This window comes from Ahaetulla prasina, chromosome 4, assembly GCF_028640845.1.
Source record: "Ahaetulla prasina isolate Xishuangbanna chromosome 4, ASM2864084v1, whole genome shotgun sequence".
Taxonomy (NCBI): Eukaryota; Metazoa; Chordata; class Lepidosauria; order Squamata; family Colubridae; genus Ahaetulla; species Ahaetulla prasina.
The window spans coordinates 89,255,712-89,274,023 of record NC_080542.1 but is presented as its reverse complement, the minus strand read 5'-3'; the positions used below and the strand labels follow the sequence as shown (position 1 = coordinate 89,274,023).

The window sequence follows — 18,312 nt, the reverse complement described above, 5'->3', positions numbered from 1 at the left end:
TGCAGACAGTTATAGAGGTACAGATGACAGACTCAATAATTCCTCTGTTGAACTGAATCAACAGCTCCTTGGGCAGTCTGAGCTTTCTGAGTTGGCGCAGAAAGAACATTCTTTGCTGTGTTTTTTTGGTGATGTTTTTGATATTAGGTGTCCATTTTAAGTCTTGAGATATGATAGAATCTAGAAACTTGAGGATCTCTAGTGTTGGTACTGTGTTGTCTATTATTGTAAGAGGTGATAGTATAGGAGGGTTTCTCCTAAAATCTACCACAATTTCTATGGTTTTGAGTGTGTTTAGTTTAAGATTGTTCCAGTTGTACCACAAGGCTAGTTGTTCAACCTCCCATTCGTATGCAGATTTGCCATTGTCTCGAATGAGACGAATCACTGTTCTATCATCTGCAAACTTCAGTAGTTTAACAGAGGGATCTTTTGAGATTCAGTCATTGATATATATAGAGAGAAGAGAAGTGGAGAGAGCACAGATATCTGAAGTGATTTTGCCTAGCTTCACCTGCTGCTTCCTGTTTGTTAAGAAGCTTATGATCCATTTACAAGTTGGTTAGGTACAGCTGATTTAGTTAGAAGAATATCTGGAATGATAGTATTGAATGCTGAGTATTTAATGCATTTAGCAATAAAGCAAACATCTCTAACCTGTCCAAAGTCTATCTATTTCTTTGTCACTTGAGTAACTGTGTTTATGGGTGCCATCCATTTTTGTAACTTAAGCTCCTGGAAAAAATAGGTGAGCGCATCATGACAAAACACACACACCTGCAAATCCTTGGATCTGCAATAATATGAGGAGAGTTTAGTTCTGCTTTTTTTTTAAAAAGAATTTTTTGTGAAATTAAAGACTTCAATCTATGACTAATATGATTAAAGAAATAAATAATTATTTAATTTTGTATTTAAGGTTTATTTAAAAAAAAAGAAAAAAAATTAAAAAACTTATCGGGCAATAAAAACTGCCACCTACTTCTTTCAACTCTCACAAATATAGTCCAATATGCCCAGAGGAAAAAGTATTCTTTTTTTCATTTTGAATAGATATAATTATATACCAAAACCCAGAATCTATCCACATATCAGTGCTGATTTCCAAACAAAACCCCCCAAGAAAAGATGTAAAATCATGTACAAGAAACAGTATAATCAGTGCATCTGTTTAAGATATATTATTAACAGGCAACTATATCTATGTTATGGTTCTTCTCTTGGGCTAATTAATATCCACAGCTGTGACCATATCCTACACATATTGTTTCAAAATGTGTTTCAACATTGCTTTTTTGCAAAGTTTTGGGGAACTGAAGAATATTCTAATTATAAGAATGTTTTCCTTTGGTTATAAAAGAAAGATGCTTTATTTAAATGCAGGGCAATTGATTCCTTATGGATGCATTGATTAACTGAATGCAGTATATGTATGTGTGGGGAAGTTGTATCAGTCAATGTAAGCTGCTTGGAATGATAGGACGATATTCAAGTTTTAGTAATAAACAATACATATGCATTTACTATTTAATGTTGAAATATATGCATACTGGTTTACCTGAAATTATAGTAATGACAGGTTTCCATTCATACAGGTTATAGAGAGAATATTACGTCTCCAGGAAGCTAGATTAGAAAATAACTACTTACTGCAGATGAGTCTGGGACTGAATTTTATTCTATTTTCAATCTTTATCATATAAGAAGATAGTTGTATTATCATATTAACAATTCAGAATGCAGGAACTGCTTGCACTATAAAGGAGCTGATTGAGATACTTTGCTCTAGGGCATTCTATAAAACTGCATTATATCCAGCATTAAACATTCAAATATTCAATATAAAGTCAAAATTTCTATTTCAAATTGCTATACATTAAAACCTAAACACTGGGACATATAGACTGCATTCACATGCATAGGTGAAACAGATTTCTGAAAATCCCAAGTGTAGAAGTATTGGCTCAAAATAACATAGAAATAATATTCTATTCTGTTTCAGGCTTTAGAATGGAACATGATGCTTGCTGAGTTTTCTGTCTCTTCTGACTTCTTGTACATCATTTTTTAAATTAAATAATTAGTTACAAAGCTGGTATACTTAAAAAAATGCTTTGTGTTCTGTTCGGGAGAACGAGGGTGGCTATTATCTGAGGTACAGACAACTGAAGGCTAATTTCTTTATTAATGGTAACAGCTAACATGCTAACAAGAATGCAGGAACTGGCAACAACAACATTCAGGCAAGCTGCTATTTATATAAAGGTAAAGATAAAGGTTCCCCTCACACATACGTGTTAGTCGTTGCCGATTCTAGGGGGCGGTGCTCATCTCTGTTTCAAAGCTGAAGAGCCAGCGCTGTCCGAAGACGTCTCCGTGGTCATGTGGCCGGCATGACTCAATGCCAAGGGCGCACGGAACGCTGTTACCTTCCCACCAAAGGTGGTCCCTATTTTTTCTACTTGCATTTTTATGTGCTTTTCAAACTGCTAGGTTGGCAGAAGCTGGGACAAGTAACGGGAGCTCACCCCATTACACGGCAGCACTAGGGATTCGAACTGCTGAGCTGCCGACCTTTCGATTGACAAGCTCAACATCCTAGCCCCTGAGCCACCGCGTCCCACGTTATTTATATAGCAGCTGTCAAAAGGTAATCTAATAGCATGCATCCATTTCTCCCACTGGCAGAGCTGTCATGCTTTAGCCAATGGGAGCCGTTCCCACATTAACTATGTGATGGTGTGGCTGAAAGACGCAACACTCCTCCCCCCTTGGATGGCGCAAGTATAATCTTTCAAATATGCTGGACGCCTGCGACTTCTCCAGGAGCGATGTAGTTCAGGAGCATTTACGACACAAGAAGGTGGTGATGCTGGCTGTCCAGGAACCTTGGGAACTACCAGCGGCTGTTGCTCCATCCTGCCTGAAGACTCTACCATTGGGAGAAGACCAATTTCCCCAGGTGAGTTGGGCACCAGGATCGATGAGCGAGAAGAAGCGCTGGGTATGTTTGCTACGTTGGAATCGTTCTCACACTCCGCCGCCATACCTAGTTCAGGACGAGCCGCAACCTGCAAGTTGCCCTCGGAGTTGATCGATGGAGTACCGCCAGTTCTGTCTGTCCTCCAGCTCGACCCTATAAAAATAGGGTCCCATTACAATGAAGATTTGGCCCGGTAACTGGCACCCCGTTACACAGCAGCACTAGGGGTTCGAACCGCTGAGCTGCCGACCTTTCGATTGACAAGCTCAACATCCTAGCCCCTGAGCCACCACGTTCCCTTGCCTAACAACAAATGGGCAACATGCTAGACACTGCAACAGAACTTGACATTGATCCTTCATTCACCAGAGTTTCAGTTTGTGAGCCTCTCATTTCACTGAGTGACAGCATTTTAAAGGATCTCTCTACTGATCGAGTGTATGGATATAGGATTACACGGGCAATAAGGACAGGAAAACTTCCCACAGATCTGGCTCTTCTTGAAAGCCATTCATGCTGAGTGACAATTGCAAATAGGTTTTGTTGAGTATGGGATTCAAAACATGGTTTTAAAGGCAAAACTTAAGAATGATAGTGGGATACATAATTGGTGTATACTATCCTTGCTGGATCAATATCAAAACAGAACATTCATGGATTGAAGGCCCACATCATGTGTTGTTCCAGCTGCAGCAAGTCAGACTGCAAAAGAAGGCTGTAGTAGATACTATTTTGCCAACCATTCACACTCAGCATGGTAGCCTTTTAGTGTGTTCAGATGACTTTCAAGAGAGGAGTGCTGATGTGCAAGAAAAACGCCTTTAATCAAACATCAGAGCATCCATTCTGCTGGAGGTGATTGAATGGTCTGAAGGTATATGTGAGCCATCTTTGATGTGCAAATTGACTACAGCAGAAATAAAAAAGTTCATTGATGAACCAATGCAAGTATCACAGTGGCCCTGTGATGCCCAATCAATAGAAGATGTGTGAAACAGGTCACAGAGGCAGAAAGCCAAGTGTATCCACATGACACATGACAAATGTGAGGGTTATATCAGAGGCCAAGAAGCAAGTTGGCTGCTGATGTCAAAGAACAGAAAAAAACAAGATTTTATGAAGGAAGGTTCCAAGATGGGGGCAATGGAAGAAGCATTGTTACATTGTGGGGAAAACAGTTGCTATTAAACTAAGATAAAATGGTAGGAGGATAGATGGAGAGGGAAAGATAAAGTCATAGAAAAAGAAAAAAGACTAGAGGGAAGACTGGAGAAATTAAGAGAGAGAGAGAGAGAGAGAAGCCCAGCTGCACCTGAGAGGCCTACCCAAGAGAATGGAGGCCAATTGAAGTGAGGTGAGCTGAGAAGCAAACCAACTGTGGGCAGCAAAACAAACCAGTGGAGAATAAAGAGGCGAGCCATGAGTGAGTGGGACCTGCTGCGGAGCAGGGAGGAAAATCAGCTGTGGATCTGAAAGCAGCAGACCGAGGGCAGCACAACAATTGGCAGAGAACAAAGAATGAGAGAGATTGAGAAAGAGTGAGAGAGAGCTGGTAAGAGAGCAGAGCAGGGAAGAGGAGAAGAGAGGAGAGGTGAGCGTGCTGACCATCCAGACAGTCCTGTTTGCTGATGGACACTGCATCTCAGTGCGATGGACCAGCAAATGGGACCTGTTCCCATGTTGCTATACAATGGCATGGCTGAAAGATGCAACACTTTGTATAATTTTTATTTACAGTGATGTCTCTAGAATTGCATGGACAATTTTAGAAAAAAAAATGGCTACAATCCAATGTATCTGGAAATAAATTCATTTTTAGTGCGTATATGTGTTCCTCTGTGGTGGAACGCAAAGCAGATAGTATATTCTCCTCATAACCTGGAAATAGTTTGTGCATGACTGGCTCAAACCCTTGGTAGCCATTTTATTAACAGACAACCCCCCCCCATGTCAGCCATTTTGTGAAACCATCCCCAACATTCTAGCTGCACTTGTGACATTGAGAATACAGCATCATATCTGAAAGCAAAAGCACTCTCTGTATTTTTATGCTATCACTTTAGCTCTTTTATAATAAATTTCAGTACAATAATTAGAACTAAATGAGAAAAATTTATTCCTTGATTGTTTGTTTTCAGTCCTGATTTGTCTCAGAGAGTTCTGTCAGGCTATCCCTTATTCTTTACTCTTCTCAGTAGCTCTAGCTGTTTAATTAATCACAAAAAGTCTATATTTGATGATCCGATTTCTCCCATTTTTTAGAGACCTGAATTATATCAGAGCTTGTCTATGACTTATAAACCAAAGCTTGTAAAAAACAAATAAGTCAAGCTTCTGCAGTTTACCAAGTGCTACATTCTTATATTAATATAAGGAGGAACAGGTTGAATAGGCTACATGTATCTGCACATACTGCATTTACATTATTTTTTGTGAATATCCCCACAGCTGTTTTCTTTTATTATTATTATTTTATTATATTAAAATATTTAATGTTTGTGTTACAGCATCATAAGTATAAAACAACTCATTGCACACAAGACTGATTTGACATCTACACACATATGCACCTAAATACAAAAACAAAATAAAGAGATATTTTTTACATTGTGAGGCAGGTGGAAAAGCAATGCAGGAAGTATGCAGGTGAAACAAAATTAAGAGAAAATGTCCAAAGTGAGATAGAACTATTTCTAGAATATTCCTTGTCTGTGACAAGATGAGAAAAGACAAAACAAACTTAATAGCCCACATTAGCCTTCACTGCCTTGAATATGTTGCACTTTAGCTTCTAGAACTTCCAACCACTTTGAATGGTGATTGATATAAGAAGAAAAGCTGAAGTCAAGCTTAAGCTCTGGAAACTGTGAATGCAAGCAATACAGCTTTTCTGATTATATTATTGTCAATATCTGCCATTAACTATTTCCAGGATGTTTTTTCAATTTGTAATCTCTGATAGGATGGTTTTCTTTGAAATATTAGCCAGGCTCAACCCTGATTAGCATCAAAGCCTAGATAATTTTGCTCAGATATCCTTGTTGATATCTAGTTAATAATGTATGAATCCCTTAATGAGCAACATTGTGTTTTGAAATGAAGTAGCCATTATTAAAGTTGATCTTATCAAATCATACTAAATCAGTAGGTCCATTCTAACCCAATTTTGTACTGGTATCCAATTTTAGAAATTCATTAAGAAGAACAATTTTATTTACCAAATATTGCTTCCACTGATTTAAGAAATCAAAGTACTAAATTTTTAATGTACAGGTAGTGTCTGCACAGTAAAACATAGGAGCAATCCTCTCTATTTGTTCACATAAGGCATCTCTCTCCAGCTCACAACCCCCACCTAAATGCCAACCTTCCCCTCCCGGTTACTGTGGCAGCAGATAGCAAACAAGCATCATAGGCTGACAGATAGTCCTTGATTTATCACTGGTTGTTTAAGCTTCAGAAAGAGTCCCTAAAACATTTCCAGCTGTCATAAAGTGTTGTGCCACTCCCCATGTCCCATGATCATAATATGGGTGCTTGAAAGCATGTTTGCACTTACGACCAGTTGCCAAGCACCTCACCAGTTGCCAAGCACCTCACCGTCCTGTAATCACCATTACAGAATACCATAATATTCTCTGAGGACTTCTCCAGAAAGTCAGTGGGGAGGCTGGAAGAGAAAGTTGCAAGCTGCTGCTGCCTACTGAGAGGGCTTGCTGTAGTCTTTAGGAGCTGGCTGAAAGTTGTCTGTTGAGGGAATCTCAGTTCTGTTTCTCTGTTTCCCCCCCCCCAACCTGAGATTTTTAACCCAATGAAAGATTTTTCCTCTCCTCCTTCAACTGCAAGAAGAGAGTTAAAATCCTAAAGATTTTAGCTCTATTCTTGCAGCCCAACAAGAATCCTCTTCCCCATGGATTCTCCCAGGGTCTTTCTCTGACAGGCAGTTCATGCTCTTTACCAGACATTCTGCCCTCTTAACTACCAGGAGATTAACAACCAGCACTGGAGTTCCAGAATTAGAGTCAATAAGCAAAGCAGCCTTGTCAGCATCTCGCTTAATGACCACTTTGCTCAATGTCTGGGATTTTTAGCTCTATTTTGGTCACATTTGTATTTCCCAAATGTCATTATATAAACAGCAGCCAAGCCAGTCTGTAATTTGTTTTTCTATTCCTTAACCAAATCAGATAAGCAAAAGAATACTGCATTGTATTCTATTGCAGTATAATAATAACATTATAGCTTTTAAATCACATCCTTAAAAGTGGTAGTAAAATGAATGAAGCAAAGCTGGCTGAGGAACTCTGGAGTTGAAGTCCACAAGTCTTAAAGGGACCAAGGTTGGAGACCCCTGCTCTGGATAAAGAACCACATTAATCAGTTCAGTGCTCTGGAGTCATTCTGCCATTGTTTACAGCTATTCTTTGCTATTCCTCTGTCCTCTCTGCATTTGATCAGCTGTTCTGCATCAATGGACAATGGATACTTTCTTCTGTTCTATATCACAACTGTGCTTTTTTTTAAATCACCATCAGCCTTCTAATTCTGTTTTTGTTTATTTGTTTATTTTTTATTTTTATTTACATTTATATCCCGCCCTTCTCCGAAGACTCAGGGCGGCTTACAGTGTATAAGGCAATAGTCTCATTCTATTTGTATATTTACAAAGTCAACTTATTGCCCCCCCAACAATCTGGGTCCTCATTTTACCTACCTTATAAAGGATGGAAGGCTGAGTCAACCTTGGGCCGGGCTTGAATCTGCAGTAATTGCAGGCTATTGTGTTCTAATAACAGGCTCCTTACAGCCTGAGCTATTCCGGCCCCTATTTCAGGCTGCAAATACTTCTGACAATTAAATTCCACTTTAAAATATTCTCTGTTATTCACAAGTTTGTATATGAATGAATTAGGTAGATGGTACTTTCAAATTAGTTGAATTTAAAGAGACTAACTCAGTGTTAAAGGACTCAGATGTTTTTGATGTCCTGAAATTTCCAGCTGGGAAATTTATTTTTCTTTGGTTGTTCAAGCCAAATAAATATTTGTCAAAAGTTCTGAAAGGGATCCCATGGCAACATCTTACTGTGTCTCACAAATACTGAAGTCTATGCTAGTTTCAGCAGCCTTCTCTACTTGGAATTCTCCATGGTTCTTAATAAAGACTGAAAATTCAATTCCTCAGGATTTTTTATTATTTATTGTTATTGCCATTTCTTTTAGCAAGGTCGCCTGAAAGCTAGACATACATTTTTACATTGTCACATATTGCTAAGTTCATGCATAGGGCTGAGGTGTAATGTGATTTACTTACCTTGGGAGTTAGTATATTATTTGAACTTTGCTACCATAGTTGCTAAACCAAGGTTCATGTTTTACTTACGGGACTGTCTACTGCCACCGATTGCCTCCCATCAACCCGTACGCTCTCACAGGGAGGGACTCCTCAGGGTGCCATCAGCCAGGCAGTGCCAGCTGGCGACGCCCAGGGGAAGGGCCTTTTCTGTGGGGTCTCCCACCCTCTGGAACGAACTTCCCCCAGGACTTCGCCAACTTCCTGACCTTCGAACCTTTCGCCGCGAGCTTAAGACACATCTTTTTATCTGCACAGGACTGGACTAGAATTTTAAATTTTAAATTTGGTTTTAATGGGGTTTTACTATTTTATTGGGGTTTTAATATTCAGCCGTATTTAATAAGTTTTTTAAATTGGGGTTTTAACTTGTATTTATTTATGTGTATATTTTACTTGGCTGTAAACCGCCCTGAGTCCCTTGGGAGATAGGGCGGTATAAAAATATGATTAAATAAATAAATAAATAAATAAACTCCTACATATGATCCAGACTTGCAAGGTGCCGGATGAGCTGAAACAATCATTCAAACAAGCAGAGGAAACCTGTTTAGCTATTACTTAGCATTAAATGTGCACATGACAGAGTTATAGGGTATAGAGCCCAAATAAAATAGCCAAATGTGAAACACTTTAAGTGTCTGTGCTAAATGCTTTTCACACAGCCACCCTGATTGTACATCTCAGTTCCTGATTGCTGTTTTCCCATTATCAAAAGCTGACGTGTGAAATCCTAATCAATTCATGTGAAACAGAAAAACTGGGTACTTGCTTTGAGGAAACCCACCTCTTTCAAGCTATTAACAAAGCATATACAGACACAAATACCCATCATGATTTCCTTCCAGAGTAAGCAATAATATTACAGAATGAAAGAAGGAATAAGGATAAGGCACAAAAATTAAAAGCATAATAGAAGCATGCAGTATAAAGTTTAGTCTATGCCAAACTATTTAAAATAGCTTTCAATATTTTTCTGTCCCCTTGCAAATCATCCTTGCTTCCATTAAATCCATATACCACTTTTTTATAGTCTCTTTTGCTTGTTAAACTTCTCACTTCTCTAAAGAAGTTGAAGAAGCTTCTTGGATGAGAAGTGAAACATCTTCAAAGAAAACCAGAAAGTCCAGTTGCCTCTTGAAAAAGTACCTTTGGGATTCTCACTTCTCTCTTTCTAGGATCTCATCAACCCCAACCAGTTACAAATCTCTCAGACTTCTTCTTGCCCTATTTTTCCTTCCTTCATATTGTACAGGCTTTTTTTTTGTCACAACAGCATAAATCAGCAAAATATCATATAAGCATATATATGAGCAAAAGTATGTAATAATTGTATTAATTTGTATTAATTAAACAATCTGGAACTGAACACACTCAAAACCGTAGAAATGGTGGTAGACTTTAGGAGAAACCCTTCCATACTTCCACCTCTCACAATACTAGACAACACAGTATCAACAGTAGAAACCTTCAAATCTCTAGGTTCTATCATATCGCAAGATCTAAAATGGACAGCTAACATCAAAAACATCATTAAAAAAGGACAACAAAGAAGTAAGCTCAAACTGCCCATGGAGCTGCTGATTCAGTTCTACAGAGGAATTATTGAGTCTGTCATTTGCACCTCTATAACTGTCTGGTTCGGTTCTGCAACCCAACAAGAAAGACACAGACTTCAGAGGATAATTAGAACTGCAGAAAAAATAATTGCTACCAACCTGCCTTCCATTGAGGACCTGTATACTGCACGAATCAAAAAGAGGGCTGTGAAAATATTTACAGACCCCTCGCATCCTGGACATAAACTGTTTCAACTCCTACCCTCAAAACGACGCTATAGAGCTCTGCACACCAGAACAACTAGACACAAGAACAGTTTTTTCCCGAAGGCCATCACTCTGCTAAACAAATAATTCCATCAACACTGTCAAACTATTTACTGAATCTGCACTACTATTAATTGTCTCATAGTTCCCATCACCAATCTCTTTCCACTTATGACTGTATGACTATAACTTGTTGCTGGCAATCCTTATGATTTATATTGATATATTGACCATCAATTGTGTTGTAAATGTTGTACCTTGATGAACGTATCTTTTCTTTTATGTACACTGAGAGCATATGCACCAAGACAAATTCCTTGTGTGTCCAATCACACTTGGCCAATAAAATTCTATTCTATTCTATTCTATTCTATTCTATTCTATTCTATTCTATTCTATTCTATTCTATTCTATTCTATTTGATATAATGAAAGGAAACATTAGGACAGGAACGGTAGGCACTTTTGTGCTCTTATGCACGCCTCTTATAGTCCTCTTAGGAATGGGGTGAGATCAATGGTAGACAGTTTTTGGTTAAAGCTTTTGGGAGTTTGAGAAGAGACCACAGAGTCAGGCAGTGTGTTCCAAGCGTTAACAACTCTGTTACAAAAATCATATTTTCTGCAATCAAGATTGAAGCGGTTAACATTAAGTTTGAATCTATTGTTTGCTCTTGTATTATTGCGATTGAAGCTGAAGTAGTCTTTAACAGGAAGGACATTGCAATAGATGATTCTCTGTATTAAACACAGGTCTTGACGGAGTCGGCGGAGTTCTAAATTTTCTAATCCCAGGATTTCAAGTTTGGTGGTGTAGGGTATTTTGTTGTTTTCAGAGGAGCGGAGAACTCTTCTTGTAAAATATTTCTGGACATGTTCAATTGTATTAATTTCAGAGATGTGGTATGGGTTCCAGACAGGTGAGCTGTATTCAAGAATAGGTCTAGCAAATGTTTTGTATGCTCTGGTTAGTAGTGTAGAGTTTTTGGAAAAGAAGCTATGCAAAATTAGGTTTACAACTCTTAGAGCCTTTTTTGCTATGTAGTTGCAGTGGGCTTTGGCACTTAGATCATTTGATATGTAAACTCCAAGGTCTTTAACAGGGTGGGGGTCATCTGTAAGGTAATGTCCATCAAGCTTGTACTTAGTGTTTGGGTTCTTTTTCCCTGATATGTAAGACTGAGCATTTGCTGGTTGAGATTTGGAGTTGCCAAGTTTTAGACCAATCGGATACAAAGGTCTTTTTGAAGGGTAGAAGTATTGTTTATGGTGTTAAATAGTTTGACATCGTCAGCAAAGAGAACACAATAACTTGAGATAAGGTCACAGAGATCATTTATGTATAGTATGAAGAGCCTTGGTCCATGAACACTGCCTTGGGGAACGCCACTTTTGACAGGAACAGGATTTGATAGAGCATTGCCAATTTTGATCACTTGTCTGTTTGATAGGAAGGCATTTATCCATCAAAAGCTTTGCAGAAGTCAATGTAGATTGCATCTATTGCTTTGCCTTGATTAAGATTAGTAGTCCATATGTTTTTGCAATGGAGAAGTTGTAAGTTACATGATAATTTTTTTCTGAAACCAAATTGTTTATTAGAGAGTAGGTTGTTTATTTCTAGGTGGAGGGTAATGGATTGGTTGATGATAGATTCCATTACTTTGCAGGTGACGCAGCATAGAGAGATTGGTCTGTAATTTTCAACTAGGCTGGGATCTCCTTTTTTGAAGATAGGGATGACTGTGGCAGAGACCAAAGTTTGGGAAGGGAACTAGTCTTGAAAGCTAAATCAAAGATTATGCTTAGGGGTCCTGCTATATTAATTGAAAGTTTTTTTAAGAAGTATGCACATAGTCCATCAGCATTCTCATTCATTTCTCATTCATTCTTTTTATATTTTTTAATGTTCTTTTTTATATTTTTATATTTATATTTTTATAATTTTATATTTTTTATATTTTATATTTTATATATTTTATATTTTTATATGTTCAGTTCTCATTCATACTTTTTATATGACCAAACTACTATATAGTGTTTTTTTCATGCTGGTCATTCACTTCTGTTTATATTTTTTCACTCTGCAGATCTACCTTTCATGTATACATAACAAAGTAATAAGAAGCACAATATTATACATTGCTTCTTTTGACAAATATTCATTACTCACAAAAGATTGCATATTATTCACATTTCTGTCAGTATCTGCACATCTTAAAATTTTGCAATTTCTACATATTTTGTAATTATTTACCAGAATGCATGAATTAATCTCGTGAACCAAGTGCATTTTTTTGATTTATGAATAACTTGGACTTGTTTATTTCCTCATCAAATATAAGTACCTTGGTCTTGAAAGTATGAATTTTCATAACTATACTGCACATTGCATCAGGCAGTTTAATGTGTTTTGCAAATCATTTGGATTCTGAGCCAACAATATAGTATCATCTGCAAATAAAACAACACATATATTTTACATCCCCAACCAATTCATCTTTAATGTTATCATAATATTCTTTATATGATGATAATAATACTAGTAGTTCAGGTAGTCATTGCTTAAACCTAATTAGGATTGTCTATTCCATATCTAAATGAAGTGGTAGTTAAGTAAAAATCATAACGGTCCTGGTTAGTGACAGCAATTTTGATAGTCCCACAACCAGTGATTGTTAAGCAAATCACCATGGTCATTAAATGAGATATCCCATGAGGTATGGCACTGTTGTCCTCATCAGAAACATCTCAGAAAAGTCCAATTTGGCCTAGTGATTAAAACATCGGGCTAGAAAGCAGAAGATTGTGTTGTTTTTTAATACAAGTTTTATTAGAATTTTTCTTTCATCATACATATTTTATGAACAGAATGTTGATCGGGTCACATCTTATACATTTTATACATAATCATAATCATAGTTATAATGTATTTTAATCTTCCCCTCTATTCATCTCTTTTATATAATCCTTTATCACAAATTAGACATTTTTCACCATATCTTATTATTTCAACTTCTGCCATCTTGTTCTCTTTCCATAATTCTTCATCATTTTCAATTTTATTCACAAATAGGATCATTTTATGCCTTATATTTCTCCTCAGTTTCAATTATTCCAGTTATTTACCATATTTATTCATTTCTGGAAGTATAATTCCTTTTTCCTAATCATTAGCATTTGAATTATTCATCTTAATTTACGTTGTTATCAAAATTAATGTTGTTAAAGTACTTATTTCCACATTTCCATCTGCTGAGATTTATCACAAACAAGTTCTATTCATTCTTCTTTACAATAATAATCACTTACATGATTTCAACATTGTTATTCTCTTTACAATTGACATTTTAAATTTTCATCTTAATTTATATTGTTATCAAAATTAATAATATTATCAGTTTACTTATTTTCACATTTCTATCTTCAGATATTTAATATAAACAAATTTTATTCATTCTTTTTGATATAATCATTTATAGTCATTTTTCACCATATCTTATTATTTCAACATCTGCCATATTATTCTCTTTACATAATTCTTTCTCATTTCATATTCAATGCATTCACTCTTCTCTCTTACCAATACAATAACAATTTAAGTTTAAGACTATCAAAATCACTATTATTGTTATAATGTCTACTTTCCCATTACCATTCATTAATCTACCTTATTATATATATGTACTAATATTTACCTCATCATCATTCATCTTTAACCATCATTTCTCAATCTTTTCCCATTTTCTTATAGTTTTTTGCTCAACCCCTTATCTTGCTTTAACTTCTCCTCTATTTTTTTCTTTATATATATGTTAGATCTTCTGGATTCCTTTTATCTTTTTTTGTTGTACTTTTTGAGCATCCCTCACCAAGACTTTTCCTTGTCTCTCCCAGATATTTCCTTTTCCCCTTTTAACTGTTTCTTTTTTAGGGGGAATTTCCCCATTTTCCTCTCTACTCTTTTTACATTCCCAAAAATTTCTATAAGATTATATATCTGATTTTTATTTTTTAATATTTTCTCTTCAACATTGTTAACTTCTTGCTTCTCGTTTACAATTCCCTCTTCAAACTCCTCTTCGCTTTCTTTTTCTATATCTTTCAGTGAATTTTTTGTTTCTTCTTTGCCTAATAAGGATTCACGCATACTTTTAAACATCAAAATTAATTCTTCATATATCTGCAACTTCAATTTATAGCAATTTAAAAGATGATTAAAACCTCCTTCTGGGAGGCCCCACAGAAGCCATGAGCCAAGCCCAAAAGGCAGCTGAGGCTCACTCCCAAGGAAGGGCACCCTCCCAACGTTATATTGTTTTTAATTTGTATTATATGTATTTTGTTTTTATTGGCTGTGAACTGCCCTGAGTCCTTCGGAAGAAGGGCGGTATACAAATATAATAAATAAATAAATAAATAAATAAATAAATAAATAAATAAATAAAATAAACATGGCCCTTCAGCCTAGAACAGTGGGTCCAGGGTGGATTTCCATCCCCGCTGTTGACCTTACCTTCCAGTTCCAGTGGGGCTCATACTACTCTGCTCATCATGGCTGCCTGTGAAAGTAAGGCACATGCTCAGCCGAAGGTTGCAGGGTGGTGGGGAATGCCAGCTGGCAGAGGGGCAATGCAGGTGGCGCAACCTCATGGTCCCTGGCTGCTGGCATCTGTGGCAGGTGAAACCCAGCAGCTGCAGAGAGTCTGGGCAGTGGGTGAGATATAGGCTGGGGGGTGGGTGGGCTAGTGACAGTGGCTTGCATTCCTCTCTGCCACGAGCCATGGGAGAAAGGGAAGACTGGTGGGGGGGATCAGGGGTTGTGGCCAGCTGGGAAAGCCGAACTGCTGCCCAGCCTACAGCAGTGAAAGGCGGCTGAGCCTCACTGTGTCCACTCCCATCCCCCTGAGATGGCCCTTCAGCCTTACCTTCCAGTTTCAGCCCACTGGGCTCACACCACTTTTTTCACCATGGCTCCCTGCAAAAGTAAGGCCTGCACTTGGCTGAAAGGTGAGGCTGGTGGTGGGCAGGGTGATGTGGGCGGGGCAGCCTCATAGTGCTGTGCAGGCTGGATTAATTGCTTCAATCTATTGGAAATTTATAACATTGGTGGCATTACATTTCTTTCAGTCCTAGAATGGGATGATTGTTTCGGGAAAGTGAAAGAGTAGCAATTTTTCAATTTCCTATTTTGTGTCTGTTTCTAAGGACAGATATTTATTTGCCTCAGATGTCAAAATCATTTGATCAGCTTAGGGTACATTGAAGCTTATGCAGATAGTCCTCAATTTACAACTATTAGTTTAGTGACAGTGACACTGCAAAAAATAACTTACAACCTGTTCTTGTAGCATCCCTATAGACGTGAGCAAAATTTGGGTATTTGGCAACTGGAGATTGCAGTATCCTGGGGTCATGTGATTGCCATATACAACTTTCCCAATCAGTTTCTGACAAGCAGAGTCAGGGGGAGGAATTTGGATTTGCTTAATGATCATGTGATTTATTTAACAACTGTGGGAAAAAAGGCATAAAATTGGGCATATCTCATTTAACAATTATTTACAGACTTACAGAACCTTACAGAACCACAGAGTTGTCCCTCCCTTTAGAACGGTTTATGCTTTTTATCTTAGTATTGTCAGTAATATATGCACTATCTGGGTGCTTTTCCAAATGTCATTGGATAAGTTAATCTGCTCAGAAATCTTCTAGCCTGTTGGAGATGTGAATAATATCCATTTTGAATTTTCCATCTCCAAGTTTTAGATTTAAGAATAGCATTATATTGTATAGCTAAACAAAGCAATTAACGAGGTCATTTTGGCTAATTGAAGAATAATCACATGTTCCTACTTTAGGTAGTTGAAGAAAAAGAAGTAATATACAAAACAAGGAGCAGGGGTGATTGAAGAAAAGAGATTGAAAATACCTAATTTTGTTCAGCAAAGCTATTGATTGAATATTGGTATGAAATTAAATAGGGTTCCCCTCCTTCCTTTAATTAGTAGTTAGTCATTTGGAAAAAGTAACCTGTTAAGAAATGTGGAAAGGGATTAATGTTTCTGAAGAGCCAAAGGATTTTCTCCCTGAAAATATAAAAAATTGTATACTTATGTTGGTCTCAATGCTACATTAAGACTTGAGGCCCAGGACAGACCAGATGTTGTGCAATATTGCTTTTTATTTAGATTAAAGCTCAATGAAGATTACTTGATTATGCGAACAAAAATTCACATCTTTTAAAAAGTCTCTCTCTTTTTAGATTAGGTTGTGTCAGAAAGTGTTAGAAATTTAGTAAAATTGGGAAGTGTAATACATTATGTTTAACACTATCTCAGGTTTTCATTGATTTTTATTAAGTTTGAAATTGAGCTACACAAATATTGTTCTGCTAGGTAACTAATCCTAATTTTACCTAGTTGCTAGTGATTGGTGAAGAATATATATTAGTGGATTTGCTGTGTTTTTCTTTGTAGGATGCACGTCAGAAATTCCGTTCAATTCTGGTGGAAGCTACGATAAAACTAGATGAACTTGTGAAGAAGATTGGAAAATCTGTAGAAGATTCAAAGCCTTACTGGGAAGCCCGAAGGATTGCTAGGCAGGTAAGAATACAATTGAAAAAACTATGCAATTAGTTGATTGGAATACAACTTTAGCTAATAAAGGCATAATAAAAACGCAATAGTATTGTTTATAGCACATGATCTGCATGCTATGATGAGTATTTCAACTGCTTCCTATGAGACAATGACTTTTTTCTCCTTCCAAGTGTGATGAATACCACCCACATGGATCTTATCTATTAAAAGGCTTGTTTGTTCTTTTTCTCAATCTCTACTATTAATGATCACAGCAAAATGACTAGTAATCCATTTATACTTCTTCACTGCAGTTATTGTAAATGCATCACAATAGAATCAATTATTGGCCCTAGAATTTCTCTTTTTCTTCAATTATGACTTATAAAAAACTGTCCTGTAGATTTTTCCTTTTCTAAGCAAAAGGAAAAAATAATTGTGATATCACCTAAATCAGTGATGGCTAACCTTTTTGCTGTCACGTGCCAAAAGCATGGGAAGCATGGGAGGGGGGTTGTGCACGTGCCCATACCCATAATTTAATGACCCCCTGCAGCTCCCCCCCATGTATGTGCACACGACCCCCCCTTGCTCCCCCCACTTTTGACACATGATGGCATGATGATTCTGGTAGGCCCGTTTTTCACCTTCCCCAGGCTTCCCCCTTCTTGGAGCCTGGGGAGGGCGAAAATGGGTCAGTGACCCTCTGGAGGCTGGAAACAGTCTGTTTCCTGACTTCCAGTGGGCCCGGAAGGCCTGTTTTTTGCTCTTTCCAGCCTCCAGATGCTTTCTTGGAGCCTGGAGAGGGCAAAAATGACCTTTCCCACCCCCCTGGAGGTCCTCTGGAGGCTGGAAACAGCCCATTTCCTTACTTCCGATGGGCCTGGAAGGCCCAAATATCAGCTGGCCAGCACGCACATGCACGCTGGAACTGAGCTAGGGCAATGCTCGTGATAGGTTTGCCATCATGGATCTAAATGTTTCTTCATACAGTGAAATTGTAGGTGGGTTCACTTAACTTGTGATAGACAGTCTGAAAATACTGCAGCCTTCCAACCAAGCTGTCAAAAAACTGAATTGGCACAGACTGAATGTTAACCTTCAAAGTAAACGTATTATTGGCTTATTTTTGAAGATTTTCTAAAAAGCTACTTCCTGGATCTGCTTCTAAAATGAATTAGAAATGGAGACACCAAAAGCGTTGTGGCGAGACTGGCTGGAAAAATAGCGGGCTCTGACGAGCTTCATGAAAGTCCAGCTGGACAAATCACTGTCGGGGGTTCTTCAGACTGGAACTGTCCTATAGGGATGGTGAATAAAGAGAGGTGTCTCAGAAGACCAAGAGGAATAGGCAAGTTCCTCAAAAGTCAGAGGCAGCTCTTCGGACTGGCGGCGGGGGTGGCAGCCATTGTAAAATGACCGCTCTGAAGCTGGGGCAACCGGACTAAGTTTTTGTGCAGGAACGGTGTTTGAACAGAGTGCTGGTACTGAGTGAGTGATTCACAGGTAAAAGAAAATTTCGAATTGGAACATTGAAAGGTGTCCCAGAGCTGAAATGAGCAGCTAAT

At 37.7% G+C, this 18,312-nt stretch overlaps 2 protein-coding genes across 2 annotated transcripts in view; one reads left to right on the top strand and one right to left on the bottom strand.

Annotated features, from left to right (window-relative positions):
• Positions 1-18,312, top strand: part of SH3BP5 (SH3 domain binding protein 5) — a 60,340-nt gene that overhangs the window by 13,701 nt on the left and 28,327 nt on the right. Inside the window, exon 2 of the mRNA XM_058180021.1 lies at positions 16,640-16,768. Within this exon, the coding sequence (XP_058036004.1) occupies positions 16,640-16,768 (129 nt within the window). The remainder of the gene's footprint in view (positions 1-16,639; positions 16,769-18,312) is intronic.
• Positions 1,188-18,312, bottom strand: part of CAPN7 (calpain 7) — a 111,661-nt gene continuing 94,536 nt past the window's right edge. The window contains exon 21 of the mRNA XM_058180018.1: positions 1,188-3,136. Coding sequence (XP_058036001.1) covers positions 3,055-3,136 — 82 coding nt within the window. The 3' untranslated portion in view covers positions 1,188-3,054. The remainder of the gene's footprint in view (positions 3,137-18,312) is intronic.